Source organism: Ammodytes marinus (assembly GCF_949987685.1).
Source record: "Ammodytes marinus genome assembly, chromosome: 4".
In the NCBI taxonomy this organism is placed as follows: domain Eukaryota; kingdom Metazoa; phylum Chordata; class Actinopteri; order Uranoscopiformes; family Ammodytidae; genus Ammodytes; species Ammodytes marinus.
The window spans coordinates 22,325,179-22,346,017 of NC_137233.1; the positions used below are offsets into that span (position 1 = coordinate 22,325,179).

At 38.8% G+C, this 20,839-nt stretch overlaps 2 protein-coding genes across 2 annotated transcripts in view; one reads left to right on the forward strand and one right to left on the reverse strand.

The window, feature by feature from the left end:
- The window catches only part of LOC307249738 (dihydropyridine-sensitive L-type skeletal muscle calcium channel subunit alpha-1-like), a gene marked incomplete at both ends in the record, with an annotated part of 41,722 nt that extends 37,199 nt beyond the window's left edge, over window positions 1–4,523 (reverse strand). The window contains 4 exons of the mRNA XM_080026591.1: window positions 196–338; window positions 1,733–1,872; window positions 3,175–3,280; window positions 4,336–4,523. Of these exons, the coding sequence (XP_079882717.1) occupies window positions 196–338; window positions 1,733–1,872; window positions 3,175–3,280; window positions 4,336–4,523 (577 nt within the window). The remainder of the gene's footprint in view (window positions 1–195; window positions 339–1,732; window positions 1,873–3,174; window positions 3,281–4,335) is intronic.
- Window positions 4,524–9,177: 4,654 nt separating this feature from the next.
- On the forward strand, window positions 9,178–17,090 carry apobec2a (apolipoprotein B mRNA editing enzyme, catalytic polypeptide-like 2a; the record flags this gene model as incomplete). The annotated part of the gene is made up of 4 exons (XM_080026592.1): window positions 9,178–9,389; window positions 12,994–13,215; window positions 15,120–15,428; window positions 16,860–17,090. 3 exons carry the CDS (start codon window positions 9,178–9,180, stop codon window positions 15,421–15,423), a joined length of 738 nt encoding a protein of 245 aa, XP_079882718.1. The 3' UTR covers window positions 15,424–15,428; window positions 16,860–17,090.
- Window positions 17,091–20,839: the final 3,749 nt, after the last annotated feature.

Below are 20,839 nucleotides of genomic sequence, written 5' to 3' on the forward strand. Positions count from 1 at the left end.
AAAGAGGATGTATGTTGAAATTCATCGAATCTCTAGGAATCTGAATGGTAATTTACCATAATGTGATTTTTATCCAAGTATTCATCCAGGGTGAATAACAGTTTGTTTTAATGAACTTAATTGATTTAATCAACTATATCATGATGAAATTCAAAATATACAAAGCATCTAAATCAAGGCAGACCAGGTACTTACTGGGGACTCCAGACACCAGTCTGAGGGGTCGGAGGACTCTGAACGCTCGCAGAGCTTTCATGTCAAAGCCACCACCTTTTTCTACTTCTTCAGCCTCGACTCCACTGAGGTGGTTAATGGCCTCCACTACCACAGTGAACAAGCTGGAAACATAGAAACAGAATATATGATATTGTCTTCTGATATTAAAACATTAGATGTTTTAAAAATGGTTGTTTCAAAACATTACATTTACAATACAAGGCTAGAAGCATTAAGCATCTTTCATGCCTTTTTATGCTGATTGACAGGTGTCACATCGTTTCTGCTTCTTTATTCAAATCTGTTTCCTAAACTTGCATCAATGTTTCCCTCTCTTGCATCTTTGTCACTCCCACTAAAGAATGAAGATGTGACTATTATTAAATGTGCTGTGCATTATAACAAGTACAATGCAATAAGCTGGGTAACACAAGAGCTGCTATTGCTCACTGCATGAGTGAATGTCTGCTGAACTGTCCCATGTTGAGCAATGTTTATCTCATGAAAAGGGGAGTAAGCCATTTGTTTTATTGTGTGTTGGTAATGTTAGTAACCAAGTTTCTATACATTCAGCAACTACAGCCCTGTTTAACTGTCCATATGAGCTTACTGGTATCAAGTAAAGCCCTCTATCGTCACGTTAACGTCAGGCAGAAATTAATGTGTTCACCTGGGTCTTTTTTTCCCACTGAAAGCCGCACCGAGGTGAGAAACACCCCTGTGTATTGCAGGGTCAATTGACCAGGATCTGAATGCAGCATGTTACCATTCCCATCGCACATAAAAGCAGGATCGACGCGGCTTTTTCGGCCAGTGGGAAAGGGGTGTTAGAGAGAACAGTCGCAATGTCTTTCATCCTATCTATTTTGAGACATATTTCAGCATCATGTAAATGTCAAACACACACACACACACACACAGACACACAATTTGTGATTAGGAAAAACAAAAACATGAGGCAACGTAAGGCTAGTCTACCAGTGCAACTTTAGCAGGCCTAGTCACACTGTTGCTGTAAACTGTCCCAAGAATGTGTCACGAATGAGAAGCATCGCAGATGAACCTATCAAGCGCACGGCTGCAAGGATTAACACTTTCCTCTTAAAGAAGTGACGTCAATTGGTGATTGAAAAGCAACTTGAACTGACTTGGTTTTAAGGTTCATTTGTGAATAAGGTTTAGGTAAGGGTTATTGTAAGGGATGGGGTTAGGCATTTAGTTTTGATGGTTAGGGTAAGGGGCTAGGGAATGCATTATGTCAACAAATGTACTCATAATATGTATAAGCGTAAACCTAAACACTTCTATTAAAATCAGGAGGGGATCAGAATTACATTTTATTTAAAAGATAAAAGATGTATTATAATACAAGATAAGTAAAAGTTCCAGCCAAGAGTTAGTGTCACTCTACTATTTTGCAAAGCTATGAGACAACAAAAACAGCAAGTCAATTGACATGACTTTCAGAACATTAAATTACAAATGAATGTGGATCCACACAAACTTCTCGACTTACCCAACAGATACACAAACAAAATCCAAAATGTTCCAGCAGTTTCTTAAGTATGCATCCGCATGGAAAAGGAATCCATAGGCAACAATCTTCAGGAAACACTCTATAGAAAAGATGAGGAGGAAAATGTACTCCAGGCTTTCCTGTAAAACAACAACAACAATAAGAGACTTGATTGAATCTGTAATAATCTGTAACTCATAAATTAAAATTCAAAAACAGTTCGAAGTTTCCTTTAACATTAGGACATACTGTATGCTTGAAGAAACATCAGACTTTCAGTTATTGATATGGATTAAGTAATTTCCATGGTTGTCACTGGACTTTACACCAATATGTAGCAAACATTTTTTTAAAAATCAAACTAAAGCTGTCTGTGTTTTTTCTTTTTCTTCTCAGTTCTGACACTTCTGGTTGGTCGTAAAATCATCTCCCCATGCACGTTTCTAACATAATGCAATTTAACATAACATGTCATTCTAATTCACTTCTATGTCCAACCTTCTAATCTACGTAACTTCATGTCACTTACAAACTACCATATCACTGGAATGTTTTACAGCCCACAAAGTTTATGATTTACGATTGGTCACAATCCCCTACACAGCACTTTGTCATTCAGCACAAAACTTCATGCAGCACAAGAACATTCTGAGAAATTCTGTACTTTTCTGCTGTTTTGTCAAAAGGAATGAGAGCAATGGACTGTACTAATGTACAACCTGTTTTATTTTTCAAATTGTTATTATGAGCAATTTTTTCTTTTGTTCTTCTTCTTATGTTCTACCATCTTCTATTTATTTCATCAGTTCTCGTTTTACCCACACCTTTTATTTCTCTCACAGAAGTATGTGTGTGTGCCTCTTCCACTAACACTTCTAATTCCATGGCATTACATTTCTCTTTACGCTTGCAGTCACTCTGCTCTCCATCCAAACGCTCCATGGCAGAAAACAGTAACACGTGCCATTGTGATGTTATCTTAGTTGATCACACACAAAACGTGCAATCTGTTAGAATGCTCAGGAAATGTAGCACTCTTTATTTTGGATCGCAGGCGATCATGCCTTTAGTGCCTAAACCGGTGGTTCAAAAGCTTTTTAGACAACAGTAGCCAAATATAACCCTAACTCAAAGGTCTACTATAAATATACAGGATATGGTTACATAAGGGACCATTCTCTATCACTCAGACTAAAAGACAGCACTCTGCAAATCTACAAATAAATATTTAACATGGCATGTCTTTACATTGCATAACAGATTGCTTTGATAGGTTTTTCTTCTGTCTTCATATAATACAAATGTAATATAAAACAGCTAGTGTATGTGTTACTGAGTTCTTCATTATGCTGACACCTTCCGAACCACTGGCCTTAACCACTATCAGTATTCACTATACATTATAATATCCATTTGGCACAAACACAAGCATGCTAACGCACCAAGTTGGTGTTGGTGTTGTTGCTGTCCTCCTCAGGCATGGGCAAGTACACAGCCAGGGCCACACAGTTGGCAAAGATGGCCAGTAGGATTATGATTTCAAATGGTCTGAAAGTGATGTATAGGAAGCGTACATCCCAAACAACCCATTGTAACACACAGATAGATGCACAAATGAAAACAGCAAACTCCTTTCAGTCCAGTTCTCACCAAAGTAACGCAACTCAACTAATTGTAACTGATGCAACAGGCCTCCTTCATTACCTTTAACACAGCTTTCTGAAACAGGACATTTCACATTGCTGCAAAGGGTATACACAGTAGCTGGTTTCCATAGCAGCAGAGATGTTCTTGCACAGATGAGAGCCAGAAAAGAATCAGCATCCCACACTCCATGCACCTGCGTCCTGCTAGAAAAGTAATTGAGTTTAGCACTCAGTTGTTTTTTTGTTTTCGTTTCGACTAACGTTCATGAATACAACGGATCACAACTCGTGATTAATGTACGTTGTATAAAGGTTTTTCAGTAACGGATCGGATGATATTTTGGATAAATAACAACAGGCAAAGATAACAACAAAGATAGGTATATAAAGCCTTTTAAACATGATCAGCAATAAATAAAAAAAGCCGATGTCTACATCATCATTAACAAAAACCCCAACTGAAGATTTTCATTTATGTTTAAATCAAATTTTAATAAGCCTTTATGAATAATAAAAAAAGGGTGCAGACACCATGGACAAAACATGGACAATAAATAAAAAAAATAAAAAGCTTGTGTCTTCATTATCACCTGAGCCCCAAGCCTTTCCAAGCCGACAGTGTCAGGTGGGCGGACTCACACATTCTGGGTCAAGAGCTTGGTAAGCACCCGCACACATTGCACCATGCGTTCTAAAACTGTCAGTTTGCACTGTTGCAACTCTTCTCTGAAACATTCTAAAATAGTTGCGTTGCATTGCTTTGGTGGGAACTGGGATTTACACCACACACACACACACACACACACATACAGCTGTGCCTCAAATAGTATAACGTATAACATGTAACATTAACTTTTAAGTAAATATGATCTGGAGGAGCAACAATCACATGTTATGTTAACTTAAATGTTTGATACAGGAGTCCCTCTGCCTCGGCCCCTTTATCAAGAAGGATACTTCCACTCCACAATGCTGATGGCTGCCTTGCGGATGGGATTCTTCAGTGTCAAGAAGAGGAGAGAGCGTGCGGGCCTCGGGTTGCCTCCTGTAGCCATTAGCTTCTTTAGCTTCTCTTTCTGTTTTCTTTTCAAAGTTTCCTCATCCATGATGTAGGATGACAACGGGGGACTGCTGCTGTCCACCATTGTGGCTTCTGGAGAGTATTTGTACTAAGTATACTTTAAAATTGAAGTGGTATTCCAAAAGTTCTGTCGAAGATTGTTAAAAAAAGTGGTAGTCTTGTCTGTCCATTTGTGGCCCTTCAGAACTTGGTTCAATCATCTCTCCCTCTGTCTTGCTGATGGTTTGACTGAGCACCCTCTCTGTCTCTATCCGTGGAATGGCAGCTGTCGTCTCTACTTGTAAGGGATTGGTTTACTGAACAGCTGTTTGGTCAAGAGAATAAATATAGACAATGAGCATGTCGGTCAAAGCATGAGGTGACAAAAGAGGACCTTTGTACCGGTGGATATTATTATATATATACAGTATATTATATTTTTGGGAAGTGAATGCGTGCCAAATTGAGAGGGGGAGAAATACAAATCGTGAAATAAATATCTAATAAAATAAAAGGATAACAGTCCCTGGGGTACTGTGGGAGAACAAAGTGAGAAATCTGCATCAAAAGCCACCAGTGACTTTCTTTAAGCTTTTATTTAGTGATAAGATACATAACAAGCTTAACAAAACAAGACACAGGATTTTTAAAGGTGGGCTATGTAACTTTGGGTGAAATATATATTCTCATAACTTAATAAACCAACTTTCCTCAGGAAAATGAATCCCTGAGACAATATTTGTACTTACAAAGCTACCTTCAAAGTTACTGTTTCATGGTTCACATTTTTATTTTTACAACTAAAACTAAAACGCATGCAATACACACAATACACAACAACAAAAACAGAAGGCAAAAACATAGCTTGAAGGTGGATTTCCTAAACATCAGTAAGTGTTGGAGCTATTCTGTTACAATATTTAATGACACAAACATTTATTTAGTATAAAATTATATATAATATTTATGTTTATTTCCTCATTTGTATTATAAGTTTAAGTGAATTTGTTCATGCTTTTATTTTGAAGTTATTGGGCAGCTGTGACACACCGGGTTTCTATACTGTAGTATATAGGGGTAGGCGGGCATAGGTACTACAGGCACGGAAGGGTCATGTTTCTTTCAAGAGAGACAAAGGAGTTGAGGCAGCAAGTTCCCATTGTTGCACATTTGTTTGTTTGCTTGCATACTGGAAAATAAACCTTCAGAAACCCAAAAGCCTGGCTGCCTGGACAGTTGACTCTTTTCCCTCATTGCGTGAGATTCGTCCCCCTGGTGCCTCAGTGGCTGTTTGATTACGTCGCTTATTTTGATTCCTTTTTTTTCAAGTTATCTATTATTGAGGACAAATTGCCATTAGATAAAGTAAAAAAATAAAAAAAGTATTTCCCCCCTAAAGAAATTCCAAAAAATACATTTGAAAGTTTACGGACTTTGGGGGATGTGCACGGTGACACGCAATACGTCACAAAGTTCATAAATTTTTCATTAATTTTTGTTTTGTTTTGTATGATTTAACTACTTTTATGAAGCATCTTTAAGCATTTAGAGAAGTGCAATATAAATGTGATGCACTGATGCAGAGGGATGCCCAATGTGTGATAAATGTGTTTTTTCTGTATTGAAGAAGTAAATAAAAGGTGTGGAAATGAACTGAGATTGAAACGAGTTTGAGACAAAAAAGAAATGTCGGACACTGCATAACAGCAAAAAGTGACACGGCTTCTGTGAGTGCTGGAAGGTCAAATTTACAGCCAAAGGCTTGGCATTTTTTGTCAAAATGTGCCTAAAAAAGAGGTCTCTGAAATGCAAACAAGCAAAAAGTACAAATGTGTGCCTTGATTTTTCTTGGATCTACAACCTGCCAGAAAGTGAAGTTGAAAGACAAAATACATATTTCAATGCAAAAATGTAAATATTTTGTGATCTTACTGAAGAAGCTAAGCGCTGGTTATCTGATGCTGGTCGCCCATGTGCAAACAAAAGAGACGACAGAACCTCCAGACAACCAAACTGTGGCTCCTGATGGTATCCAGAGGAAAGTGCTTCGAAGATTTCATGTCCCAATAAATCTCATTCCAAAGTACATTTTCAGTTATCCAAATTACCACCCACTTCCTCTGCAAGAATAATGGTTGAAGCTGTTAAAGCAGCACTGATGGAGCGAATTGCTGCATTAAAAATGAAAAATGTTCTAGAAGCCAAAGAAGAGAAACTAAGAAAGGGAAAGGAAAAGTTTGCTCTTGAAACTGAATTGGCAGCAGCCAATGCAAAACTGCATGTGCTGTAAATCAACTCAAAGTGTGGTTCCAAAGCATTCAATGGAATGAACTCTTATTTTGAAAGGAACAGGGCTCAAAGAACAAGCCGACTGATAACATTTTGGGACTTTTTGTCCCAGAAAATGCAAATAAAAGTGAAATGCTGAGTGAATCACAATCTCAAGGTGTGGTATCCAGGCCTGAAGAAACAGCTGTGACACAGATTGACATTAGCCTGGCACCGCCCGCCTACCTACTTCCGCTCAATGTTCATTTCCCTTCAGTCGTCTTGGTCAGATTTTTGGCGGTCCAATCAGCGAACAGAGGGAGTAGCTCAGAAACCGGCGCACAACACATGTCACGACCAAACGTTATGTGATTGGTTGGCAGATCCACAATAGCACTGGGCACATCCAATAGTTTCAAACTTCAAGTGAGTTAACGTTTGTCAATTGAGCAATTCCAGACCTTCTGTACAAATGAAATTAAGTACGATGGTCTGGTAGGACCAGGCTAGATTGACATCAGACCTGCAATAGATATTCATGATTCACAACCTGCCAGACACAATAAAGCCCCAAATGCAGATCATGCTAATCAAAGGAGAAAAAGAAGCACGTTTGCAACCAGTATCACTGCAGTGAATAAAGGAGATTAAAGTTATGAAGACAATGAGATCAAGTCCTCCTCGTCTTCTCAAAGTAATATCAAATGCTGTTTATTTTGCCAACAAACAAGTCACTCAAATCAAGTCAGTAATGTATCACCCGCACTGTGATTAACAAAGCCTGAACATATTTATGGACGTTGTGATTGCATCTATATTTAATAAGTTTGAAAAGCCGGTGTTTAACTGTTGCACTCAGACGGCGGGTGAGGAGGAAACAAAAGATGACGGATAAAGCTTTTTTGCTGCTCGTTTTATGTTTGGATTGACAAACAGAAATAATTCAAACATCGGCCATCCAGCAATGCCACTTTGGAGCTTTTGGATGAGTAAAGGCTTATTTGTAGCCACTCACAAGAAAGAGTCACACATGCATTTCCTGGTGATACCCCACTATTATTCCCCTTTCCAACTGAAGAAAATCCCTGCGTTGACCCGCGTCAATGTGGCTTTTTTGTTTGATGGGAAAGGTTTCACCCTGCATTTAGATCAGGGAACTTATGGCTAACTCTTCCATGACTTCAGTTTAACTATATTCATTCTGACCCACACTCGGACTTTATTTTTGTTAATGTGCTCTTCCAAAAAACCAACATACGTCTACTTCTCATCTCTTTTTGGCTGCATACATCGTTCTGCAAATGGAATGGCATCACAACCTTTGTGGCGATATTTGTTAAACAGGCAGACAAATCGTTAAAACATTTAAATAAATTGCATTTAGTATTTACACGGGGGAACAAGAAATAAGTTACAGATTAAAAGAGAAACCTAAAACATTTAAACGTTATTGTAAAATGGGGGGAAAAACACTAGAACATTTGTTTCTGATTATTTTATTTTAAATATATGTTAATGTAAAAACATCCTACATGTTTTTTTTTCTTTTGTTTCCGTACTTTTGTCAACCTCCAACCAAGTAGTCTTTTCACCACTGGTGACAGCACATTAGTAGTGAATGTATTTACAAAGGGATATGGTGCCCCCTTGTGTAATGTTACAATACAATAAAGTGTTTTTAAACTTTTCCACCAAAGCAGATCGAAATTATGTCTTTTGATATAATCCAAGTCTTACCATATTAATATCCTATGTGGTGATAAAATAAATAACGCAGCAAACAAAAAAGCTCCAGGAGCGGAATACAGCAGTAAGATCTGGCTCCCATTAAAGAGCTGTAATTCCCAGCACTACTCCCTTCCCCGCCCCCCCTGGGTCTTTAAATAGGCCTGCTTGGTCTGTGAGATGCAGCTGTCTAGCATGGTTTGATTGACATAAGCCTTTAAAGGCCAGTACGTAAACCTTTAAACTGCTGATTGTAAATATTATATGCAACGTTGTAATACACATCTTAATATATCATTTATCATGTTCTCTAAAATCCTTGGAAAACACTTATTTAGATCTCACTTCATGACTTTATTTAAAAGTCACATGAAATCTATTCGAACAAAACTTTTAATTGGCTCATTCAAAGTTAAAAGGATCTTTTACTGGTTTTAGAATATCACGAGTAAAAGTTTCCCAAACCATATTAGAATGCTGGTGAAATATCTCATAGATAAGTGACCTACTGTAAATTAACCTAATATCCTTGCACTCATTGATTCCTTTGCTCGCCCCCGCCTCTCTACTATTTCACTCCTCCCCCTTACTTGGGCCCCCTTTCCTCTCTGCTTGTCTTATGTTCTGTCATTTTTGTTTCAGGTCCTCTGTCTTAACCTTCTGTCTTTATCTACATCTTGTCATCTTAAATATTACTACACTGACTTTTTGAACCAACACATTTTCAATACAGTTATTTTTTCACCATGGCTGAAAGAAATCGTATGCTGATGAGAAGGAAGGAGAGAAGAGAAAAAGATGCAGCTGAAATGACCAAAGATGTTAAGGAAGAAAAATGTGAAGGTGAGAAGACAGTAGATAATGGAGAGGCTCCAGCAGCTGAGGAGGAAATCACCAACGGGGCAGAAGTTAACGAGATAGAGCCAATGGAACTGCCTCCATTTGAACTCATCGCAGGGTAGGTCCATATCACCAAGTTGGGTTGATTGAACGGTTGACAGAGCTACTGCATGACACATCTGTTATCTCATTCTACATTTGCTTTATTAATACAGTTTTTATTTGGCTATTGAGACCATTACTCTTGTCTGAAGTCTGAATCTGATTCTTTATTATTAAATGTGATGGATACGTAACGTGTTCATGCCTTAAGTGGTTAATCAGCAAGTGCCTTGCAGGCACTGATTATAAGACATTTCACTAATGCAATATCTACAATAATAACTGAAAACCTGTCCTCTAACCTGCGGTGGTGTATTGTGCGGGTTTTGTTGAAGCTACTTTCAAAATGTCCAAACGTAGATTTGGATCAAACTCTTTCATCAATTAAAATTTGATTTATTTTTCAAACAGTAAACTTCATTAATGGTGCTTGAAGGAACTTTCAGTTTTTTGTTAATTCTAGCGGCCCCTTTGGACAAAATCAGTAGTGTTTTTATATGCCGGCTGTTGTCAGGGTGAGCCATGACAAAGGCATTAAGAAAAACTATATAAAAATAGCATTATTTGCACTGATTGTCTTTGCTGTTACATGTAATCAGAGGCAAAATGAGACTGTTTCAGAAATATTAAAAAGTTCCTAGTAGCACTACTTATACTGAGTATCCCCCAGAACTCGTAACTTCAAAATAAAAACTGTCACTGTACTGCTTTGACTTAAAAACACCAGGTTAATGAGATGACTGGGTGAAAAAAAATAAAGTAAATCTAGTTGCATATTCACCATAATGATTAATGTTAATGAAAAAAATAAAACCCCAAGGGGCTTTTAGGGGGTATTCACACCTGCCGTGTTTAGTTTGGCTGAAACAAACTCAGGTGCACTTCCGCCCTTGGTGCGCTTCTTTCAGGAAGGTGTGAATACAGCAATCGCACTCGGGGGCAGACCAAACAAGCGCACCGAGACTCAGCTGAAGATGTGGTCTTGGTACGCTTCCTAATGCATTCTGCTGCAGTTCCTTTGTGGTGTGAATTTGTCCCGGCCTCGATCCAACCCAAATGCAGGAAGCACTGTCGTCAGGTTCACATTATGGGAAAGGGTTTTTGTCGCCATTGTTGACAAAATGAGTCGTGGTTTGAGCAGGAGCCCTTAGCCAATATGGCCTATTACATTTAATAGAGAAGACGCGTAAAACGGTGTGTTCCATCACATGAAGGAGAGGGGAACGTCTCCCGCACAGTGTGTGTTTTAATTTTGCTTCTCATGTTAACGGGTTAGACTGTTAATACTATCCCCGTGTCAGCCACGTCAAACAGTGGACACACAGCTTGAGCAAACTCTTGGGTGATTTTGACTGGGTTCAAATTGACCCGGATACATTTGTATTTTTAAAAAGCACTAATTAATGGGGAATCAGAAAACAATTATATGAAGTCAAAGAAAAGATTGACAAAGTCTAGAAAAATTGGAATGATAGGCACCTGTAAAATATTTCAAAAAGTGTACCTACTTTTACTGGGGTCAAAACACCCCAGTTGGTTGGATGAGGGTTAGGGCATCTACATTCTTTATAAACTGTATGTGTGGGATCGATTAAAGCCCGCATAGTACATTTTACCTGCTATAATACCTTTTTATTTGACTTAAATCCCATTTTAGCTCTGCAGTCATCATTGTTGGTCTTGCGAATACAAGAGCCACTGTCTTGTAGTCTGTTACTTAAACCTCAGAGAATTCTGACAGATGGTTTTTTAGATGTTAGGTGTCAGACTGAAGTCTTTTTCAGAGTATTCTAGTGTATTGTAAGCATTACTTGCCAACTCGTGGTCTACATCAGGCAGATCGTAAGGGATAGTCCAATATTTTTGCACTGATCGCCATAGTATAAGGAGGTTGGGGGAGATGTCGCTGTCGCTCTAACTATGTCTAAATACCCCATTCAACACCTCTCCAATAATACTGAACTATCCCTTTTATGTGGATGCAATAACTACTTACTAATTAAATAAAAGAATTTGCCATCCCTGAGAACATTTTGAAACACAAAAACGTGAGCTTTTCCTTCTCTAACATAATATCTTTGACTGAGCGGACAGACACCAGTTTGCAATGCAAGTGGTGAACAATCAAATGCTAATTTTGTAAATAAATTTAAGTATGTATTTTCTGATTTTCTTGAAGTAAAGAGGTGTAAAAGTGAGATATGCAGGTTAATAAAAGCTGCATTACAAGAAAATCAGTCTTATAAAAAGGCAGTCGTGTTTCAGTCTCAGACATGTAGATGGTAAATTTAGCTCTGAGCTGCCGGCTGTTGGCTTGTTGCCCCCACCCTGACAGCTCAAGTTTCAACCTGACACCCATCATACCATCCTTCATGTTCGATGCAATCTCACACAGAACAGAAACAGGTGTGGCCGCTCTATCCCATACCGCTTTCAATTATGTGATCTATTTGAAGGACCATTAGTGGTTTTGCATGGGCGGCTGAGTGACTACAGCAGGCTAATAGCTTACGTTACTGATGATGTTGGGGTTACACATGTTTGCCTTTAATATTACATTAAAGCAATAAGAATAGAGGGTTTACCCTCTATTTCCAGCTATCAACAATTACCAGACTACAGTTCTATGCGGTTTGGATATGTGAAAAGTGAGGAGGCAAAGATTAAGACTGTCTGCAAACTCTGTCGTTGATTGGTGCTTACAAGGACGGGAAATACAACTAACATTTTGCATCACATGAAAAGATACCATCCTTGCTACCTTGAATATGCATGAAACACGCTTTATCCAAAGTTATCTCCACCAGAGATGAGCCCTATGCCTATGGTGTCGTCTGAACACTTCAGAAGGTTGACTGACAGGTGACTGGAGGTTCAGCTGTTGGTGTAGAGGGAGAGGAGTAACGGAGGAAGGAGACAGCTTTGAGGAGAAGTAGTGCTGACGGTCCTGGGCCCAAATACATGTTTTCCAAGCGTCTTGTGCTGCTTCCTCTGTGATCCACCTGCAGGAGGAGTCAGGCACACTCTGAAACCCCAACTACTACATTACGTCCGTTTATGTTGTCTTCTAACTCGTGTGTGGCTATTTGACAGCAAATGTAATAGGCTACACATGTGCATAGCGAAGCCTGTATGTCATCATTATCACAGGAAATGGCATTGCTATTTACATGGTGACACTGGAGTTGGGTTTTCAGAAAATTTCACCCTGGAACCTAGTTTCAAAAGTTTACGTTTTCATGTCCTCACGATTGCTTTACAGAGGCCGCAGACGCCCTACAAAGTAGACGTGGGCTGTGTGGCCCGGGTGTCATCAAATTTTTTAAACAACAACAAACTGAAACTTCCCGAATAAAACAATGTATGGGACTTTTACACCTATTTTAATATACTGCAATATCAATGCAGTGATAAAGACAATGATTTATTTTATTATAGACCATTTGAAAAATTATCTGTCTGACTTGGTTTGGAGTATGAGAGAAAACACCAGTTTTATTTTAGTAAAAGATACATTGACAACTTCAGATACATAAAACATACCAATATGGGATTTGCATCATGTCAGAATGTGAAAACCACTATGCTAATGCTTCTTTCATTTATTTTGTTTTACACAGAGACCGGATTGATCCTTTTGCCTTTAAGTTCCAGTTTAAGAATGTGGAATACTCCTCGGGCCGCAACAAGACCTACCTGTGTTACCTGGTGGATGACAACAAACCAGATGGGCTACTTAGGGGATATCTAGAGGATGAGCACGCAGGGTCTCATGCTGAGGAGGCCTTCTTCATGCAGTGTATTCCAAACTACGACCCTGCACTCAAATACACAGTCACTTGGTAACTACCTTTCTTAAACTGTCGGATTGTATGTGGCAAATTAAAAGATAACTTATTTTTCAGGTGGACAATATTTCCCTGTCGTTTCCAAATTTGGAGAGATATTAATAACAGACCTTCCTCCAGTCTGTGTGGATGCACAAATTAAGCTTATGCTATTTGGAGTTATTGTCAAATACTCTGGATGGATGGATAGATAGATACTTTAGATCAGTGGTGTCAAACATACGGATCCGGCCCGCGAGATGATTTAATCTCGCGAGCCCATTCCTGTGAGGAGATATGAATTTTTAAAGAAATAACCAAAATGCTCACTCCAGCCGCTAGGGGGCAGCCAAAATTTAAAAAAGCACATTTTAGCAACGTGGGAAATGGTAAATGGCAATCTTGCTTCACCACTATTAATGTTTCCTCCAAAAACCAAAAAATAAAAAATAAAAAAAAATTATTTTTAGTGCTGAACAATTAATGTACTAGCAAGCGTGATGTGTCCGCGGCTCCGAAACGAGCAGGAGCATGCTAGTGTAGGCCTATAAGATTTATTTCCTAATTTTCCATGCTGCTTTATTTTTATGTTTTAAATTGGGAAAAACGAATTCCAAAACAACCACTAACCTCTGTATTTAAAAATAAATCAAAACAGTAGAAGTTGCACTTTTATTTAATTTTATACCGTCTGCATGTTTGCACAAAATGTGTCCCTGTACATATAGTAAACAAAATTGGACAACTGTAACGTCAGTGCCTGTTGTATTTGTGTATTCAAATAAACAGTTGTTAATTCCATTAGTGCGTATATTGGCATCTTTGAGCAAAATACCCCCAAAATGTTTGCTGCGGCGCTACGCGCCGCACCTCCTATTCCCATGGCCAGCAGCAACCTTAACTAAGACATTTCCTGGAGGGTACAGAGATCCCTTGTGATCCATGATAATGTAGGTTACAAATGTAGGCTGAGTGATAAAGCATATTACTGAAAAACAAAGCTAGAGATTTGGAGTTGACATATGTACGTTATTTTGCCATTATTTTACTGGTCCGGCCCACTTGAGATCAGAGAGGCTGTATGTGGCCCTCGAACCAAAATCAGTTTGACACCCCTGCTTTAGATGGATAGATAGATTCCCACTGATTGAAGGAGTCCTCCTCTCTCCTTGATCAGAAGGTTGTTGATAGATGGTTATTGCAGTTGACAGGGATATCTTTACCGGTTGTTATAGCAGCAGAGCTATAGGAGACTCATTATTAGCACCAAAAGGACTTATTCCACACGTAAGTGTCAAAAATAAGTTTACTAGGGAAATTCACAAGCATTAATATTTGCTGACTCTCATAATAGAATATTTTGGTGCTTACAGTCTTTTGGGATATCATATGTATAATGCTTTACAAGGACATGTTAAGACATTTTCTTTAATATAGTAAATATTACCTGTATAATTTCCCTTACATTCATATCATATCACATGGTAAATTAATTTAGGCAAATGTAGTTGTTGGACATTAAATGTAGCAGTAGGCTAGCAGAATATCTTTCAATATTACCACACCAGCCTCTCATATTATGTAACTTAATAAAAGGTACTACAGTGATTTAGTTTTGTGCTTCCATAAAGGTGGGGAACTTGTGAGGTACAGGGTAAAAAATATATATATGAAATGAAAACTGCATAAGACAAGGTATCCAGATTTTTAACCAATCTCCTGAAACAGTGGGACCTACCTCTTCTGTATTGCAACTCAATAGTATCTTGCAGTAGAGTAGACACTTCCTTGCTTTGCTGCTTGTTATAGATACAATGCATTATATTCTGATTATCCTCATCATACACTTTCACAATGATAATCATAGACGTGTAAACATAAAATTATTCTGAAATAAAAACTGTTCTATTTCCAATCAGGTATGTGTCTTCCAGTCCCTGCTCAGCGTGTGCAGCAAAGCTAGCAGAAGTGTTGAAAGCCCGGAAAAACATCAAGATGAGCATCTTTGCTGCTCGGCTGTTTGAGTGGGAGGAAGCAGAGATCCAGGCCGGGCTGAGGGCCCTACATGCTGCTGGCTGTAAGCTAAGGATGATGAAAACTCTGGACTTCGCCTACATTTGGGACACGTTTGTGGAGAACGAGGAACAACCTCTAAACCTTTGGGAGGACTGCAAAGAAAATTATGAATATTACAGTGACAAGTTGGCTGACATTTTACAGTAACTATAGTGAGTATTCTTAGTATGCGCTTTCAAGCATTTATCTTTTTACAAACAGTAAATGTGAAGCGAAAGGGGAGGGAATATTTCAATTGCAATGTGTGCCCGGTGCAACACTGTCAAACATACCTTACCGGACACTGATGTCTCCAGCGGCAGCAGCTCAGGAAAGCAGCAACAATGACTTAAAGCTGATGACAGCTGGGAAATCTGTACCAGCACACAAAGAAACGTACCAGTAGTGTTACAGTGGGTTGCCACCAAGTAAAATAACTACATAGCGAATAAATTAGAAAGAAGTTTGGTTGATTTTGTGGCAAAGTTAAGCCGTATAGATACATCACAGTTACATTTAATGACTAAATGCAGTTTTAACATTACCTAAATTGAGCCGTTATCCTGTGTGCTCTCAAACGGTCCTTGACCCTTGATCTGAACTCGATTGCTCTTCCTGCCGTGAATATGACAACTGGAATTTGATAACTTGAAATTGAATGTCACATTTTGAATAGAAACTGATTTAGATTCTAGTAAAGTAATTAAAAATCAAGTTTAAATCATTCAAATTGAACATGGGTGCTGCCGTCACTGCACTGCATGCAGCTCTGTATTGGCTTTTAAACAGCAGAACCTTTAAACATTCTCCTTAACTAAGTTACTTGAATAAACATTTATAAAGTCTTTACATCCCTTTACAGTTTTTCCCCTAGGATTGAAACATAGCAAGAGGGCATTTGGGGGCACACAAAAGCATGGACATTTCAAATGTGTGTATCTATTTACCAATATTGAGTCCTAAGTACAAACTTAACCGGTGCTCTTCCCTCCCTTCGTGTTTTGTGTGTGTTTATATATAAGCAGTGTCTATAGCGAATGCACTGAAGGCATTAAAAAAATAATAAAAAAAGAGTGCTCTTCACTTCACTGCATTGATCACCTTTCTCTCTTCTCTCAAAAAAACCCATCAATAAATCAATCTGCCTTATGTCACAAATTCAGCTGCGAGCAGCCCCACAGTAGGCTACAACAAGGGGAATTCCTTTAAAAAAGTAGGCCTTATGTGGACGCTTGGTGTATGTCAGTGTCACCTATGCGCGAGAGCACTCTGAACACAGCGACATCACAGCATGTTATGTTGAACATAAATAGGATTTATTTAATATCACAATTCAAATCATTGTAGTCTAGGCTATTTATATGGAGTGCAGAGCAAAGGTTTGATGAGCAGGCAGATTAAAAACGGAGATGCGGGGTGTCGGCCAAGAAAATTTGTTTTGATTGTTTGTTTCTCCTTTTAATTTATTCTTATTTTTACTAAATTAAAATGTCCATATAAAATAAAAAAGTGGGGCCTTTTAAATCAGTGAGTTGTACTTAAGAACAATTCAGTAGTTTTTTAACGCTCTGACTCTCTCATTCTTTCTTTCTCTGTTGACACAGGAATCCAGTTGGGAACACGTGCACTCTTGATCATCACCAAATTATTATTCAAAGATGATTCATGTTGATTAAATGTAATGTTTAAAGTGATATATATTGCATATAATTTATGTATCTGTGTCTGTGTATAAGTCTGTGTGGGTTGCCTTTTCTTTAGTGTGTTGGTCAGTGTTGTAATCACCTTATCGCTATAGCATAGTGAGGGGCCCGACCACACCATCTGACTGTTATCCTCCCATCTTGCTCTACTCTAGGATTGTCCTGCTGGGTGTACTACGAAGAAGGATTTCCGAGTTAGCGAGGTATGTTAGTCTTAAACCAGACTTTTCAATGTCCGGAAGGTGGCTCTCTTTAAAAATGGCTAGATTACCAATAACACTGGAGATCTGACCTGCTCTGAAAAGGTAGGCTATTCAGAGTTTGGAATTGCAAACGCACTATTTTACCAACCATTCCTTTGGAAATCTCTTGGAACTGACGATATTCTCTATGAACATAAACTGTTTAGCCGGATGTTAATGAACCGAACCCAGCCAAGAATTACAGGAGCGCAAACTGTAGTATCGTGCTGTGATTTATTTATTTTTTGCCACAAGAACCTACATACATTGTTATGTTATTGATGCAGAAAATGTAAAATGCTGTATGCAGTGTTATTCGCAAAGTTGTTCTAACTCTCACTGAACATGATTGGACTGTTTCCTGGCCATCTGCCAACACTGGACAGCACTAACAGGCCTTCTCTAATCACAGGTAGCATACGTTAATGCTTCACTATGTTATTAGTTAGAAAGACGTTCATATTAAATGGTATCATTTCTTCAGACTCCCTGTAAATCGGCAGTAGCTTGCTCCCACGTACTAGAGCCTCAATAGATATTTTCTTAGTATACCCCTTTGGTCTCGGACATTAGTGCTTTTCACTATTTAGGTATGTTTTATTAAGTGGTTTGCACCATTTTCTTTCAGAATACAATGTGTAAGGGGTGCTAGTGAATTTTCAATTTAAAAAGACTGAGGAAATGAGGAAAGACAGGATAGGTTCATATTCAGGACAGACAGCCAGATTTCAATTTTAGAAGGGCCAATGTAACTTTGTTTGGACCTGTTCTAATTGTAAATGTCCCCCCCCCCTATACGTAACAAAGCGATAGCCTTCAGTAAACTGCTGAGGTGCACACTCAATCAAAACTAAATTGTAAAGGCCTTTTAAATAAAAAAAATAGTCTTGTAAAAAGAGACATAACTGGATAACTGCGTGCATAGCGTGTACTGTATTTTTTTTTTTTTAATTTTGTGTTTTTCTATGCCTAATGGCACAAAAAAAGTAAAGTGTAAAAAATCCCCCCAAAAAGCACTGGTTGATGTAGTCAGGTTACTGCACACGTGATGGCTATCAGGCAGTGGCCTGATAGCCATCACGTGTGCAGTAACATGCTGTCTTCGGTGCGATTGTAGCTCTGATACTTTTCTATATCCATCCTGGAACTTCTGCTTCTTTTCATATTTAATCCAATATTTATTGTAGTTAACTTTGACACTAAATGGTTTATATTCCCCATGCTTTGGGAGAGATCAATCAGAGTTTGCGCAAGCTTTCGCTAACGTAAAATGGCCTGCTCTGATTTGACCAAACTTAACACAATTTTAGCCTAATAAGGTTAATAAATGGTGCTTTTACTTTTATTTATTTTTTAGAAGAGAACATATTTTAGGTCTTTATTTTGTATTTAAATGTTAATTTGAATGATTAAAAATAATAATTCAGAAAACATATCCTGTCAATGAGTGGGTGGGCCCAGTAACATATTTGGTGGGCCTGGGTCCAGTGGGCCCACCCATAACGCTGCGGCTGATTCAGGAAATAGCATTAATTTAGAAGGTGGATGAATGCACTTTTTAGCGCTATACATGGTTGTATGAATCCTCTGTGATAATCTTTCACCTCTGAGCTACCTCAGCAGTTGAGGTTACCCTTTACTTCTCTGCTGGATTGACAACTGGCTCTGATCTAAATTGTGTTGGGTGTGATGCTCATGATGAATGTTAAAATAAAATAAAAACAAACATGCTACTATACAACTGTACCAATTCATGTGTTTACATGGCAAATAAAGAATGGGTACTCTGTGGGGAATAATAACCTGGTTTGGCCCCTGATAATGTGTCTGTATATGTTTGTCTTCTGCCTCCTGTCTGCTCTGTCCTTTCACTGATAAACTGCTTTTAGTAGCCTGTGTAGTCTGTTTATTTTTAGTTTACATGCACTCCACAACACAGGAGCGGATATTTTAAGAGTCTTCTTATTTTATTTCTTCTAAAATAAAAGGCACAATATGCAACATTTTGATGAGTCACACAAAAATAATTCCTCTCAATGATCAGTTCTGCCTCACTAGAATGTGGTGATTGGGTGTTTATCTGCATAGCTAGAGCAGGTTCATCCACCATAGTGCACCAACCAAGTGGGATGGCACCATCCTGGACATAAATGTCACAATCACAGAGTTGCGTGACAAATGTCAGCGTCTTCTCGGGATGCATGCACTGTCAGAATGTGACACTGTCTCCTACCCCTGTGGAAAGGCAAGGCATCTGCACTGAAAGTACTCCTAGGAAGTACCATGCCTGGTCTTAATAAAGTACTTGGGGAAACTGATGCCACCCACAGTGACCTAAAAGATACCGGGACTTGCTCTGTATGGGCAGAAGAACGCCAAGTCAGAATAAAGCTTGATACCAGATCTAACGGCAGAAGAAAAAGCCACCTGAACTTAAAAAGCTTCCTCCAACTGATGCTGCACATCCTGCGTGCTCATTTCCAGGTCATTGTGAAACGCTAGCGAGACCAGCTCCATTGATGAATGAGACTCTAAAAAGCCTCATAAAGGAAAGAGATGAAGCCACATCTACATACGCAAAGTCTGAATTAGTGGAGGACAGATTCAAGTACTGTCAACTGAGAAACCAGATTACAAAACTGAATAGACTGATGAAAAAAGAATATTATATGTGTTACCGGGTGGTACAGTTATATAGGATGTAGTTTCCACTTGGTGTGTTATGGTTCTCAACCAATGATGTTTGATTAACCTGTTGTTTGTAGTTTTCTTTATGAATATAACACTTACAGATGTAGTACTTGGGAATGGGATTGCGGGTGGCTTGCAACAGGTAGTGTTGCCGTCTGGTCACAGGGTGGCAGTATTGAGTCTTACGACACTCAACAAAAATATAAACGCAACACTTTTGTTTTTGCTCCCATTTTTCATGAGATGGACTTAAAGATCTAAAATTCATTCCAGATACACAATATTACCATTTCTCTCAAACATTGTTCACAAATCTGTCTAAATGTGTGATAGTGAGCACTTCTGCTTTGCTGAGATAATCCATCCCACCTCACAGGTGTGCCACATCAAGATGCTGATCTGACATCATGATTAGTGCACAGGTGTGCCTTAGACTGTCCACAATAAAAGGCCACTCTGAAATGTGCATTTTTTTTGCTTTATTGGGGGTCTGGGGACTCAGAACCAGTCAGTATCTGGTGGGAACACCATTTGCCTCATGCAGTGCGACACATCTTCGCATAGAGTTTATCAGATTGTCAATTGTGGCCTGTGGAATGTTGGTCCACTCCTCTTCAATGGCTGTGCGAAGTTGCTGGAGACGGCTTATGGTGGAGAAATGAACATTCAATGCACGAGCAACAGATCTGGTTGACATTCCTGCTGTCAGCATGCCAATTACACGCTCCCTCAATGCTTGTGGCATCTGTGGCATTTTGCTGTGAGACAAAACTGCACATTTCAGAGTGGCCTTTTATTGTGGACAGTCTAAGGTACACCTGTGCACTAATCATGATGTCAGATCAGCATCTTGATGTGGCACACCTGTGAGGTGGGATGGATTATCTCAGCAAAGCAGAAGTGCTCACTATCACACATTTAGACAGATTTGTGAACAATGTTTGAGAG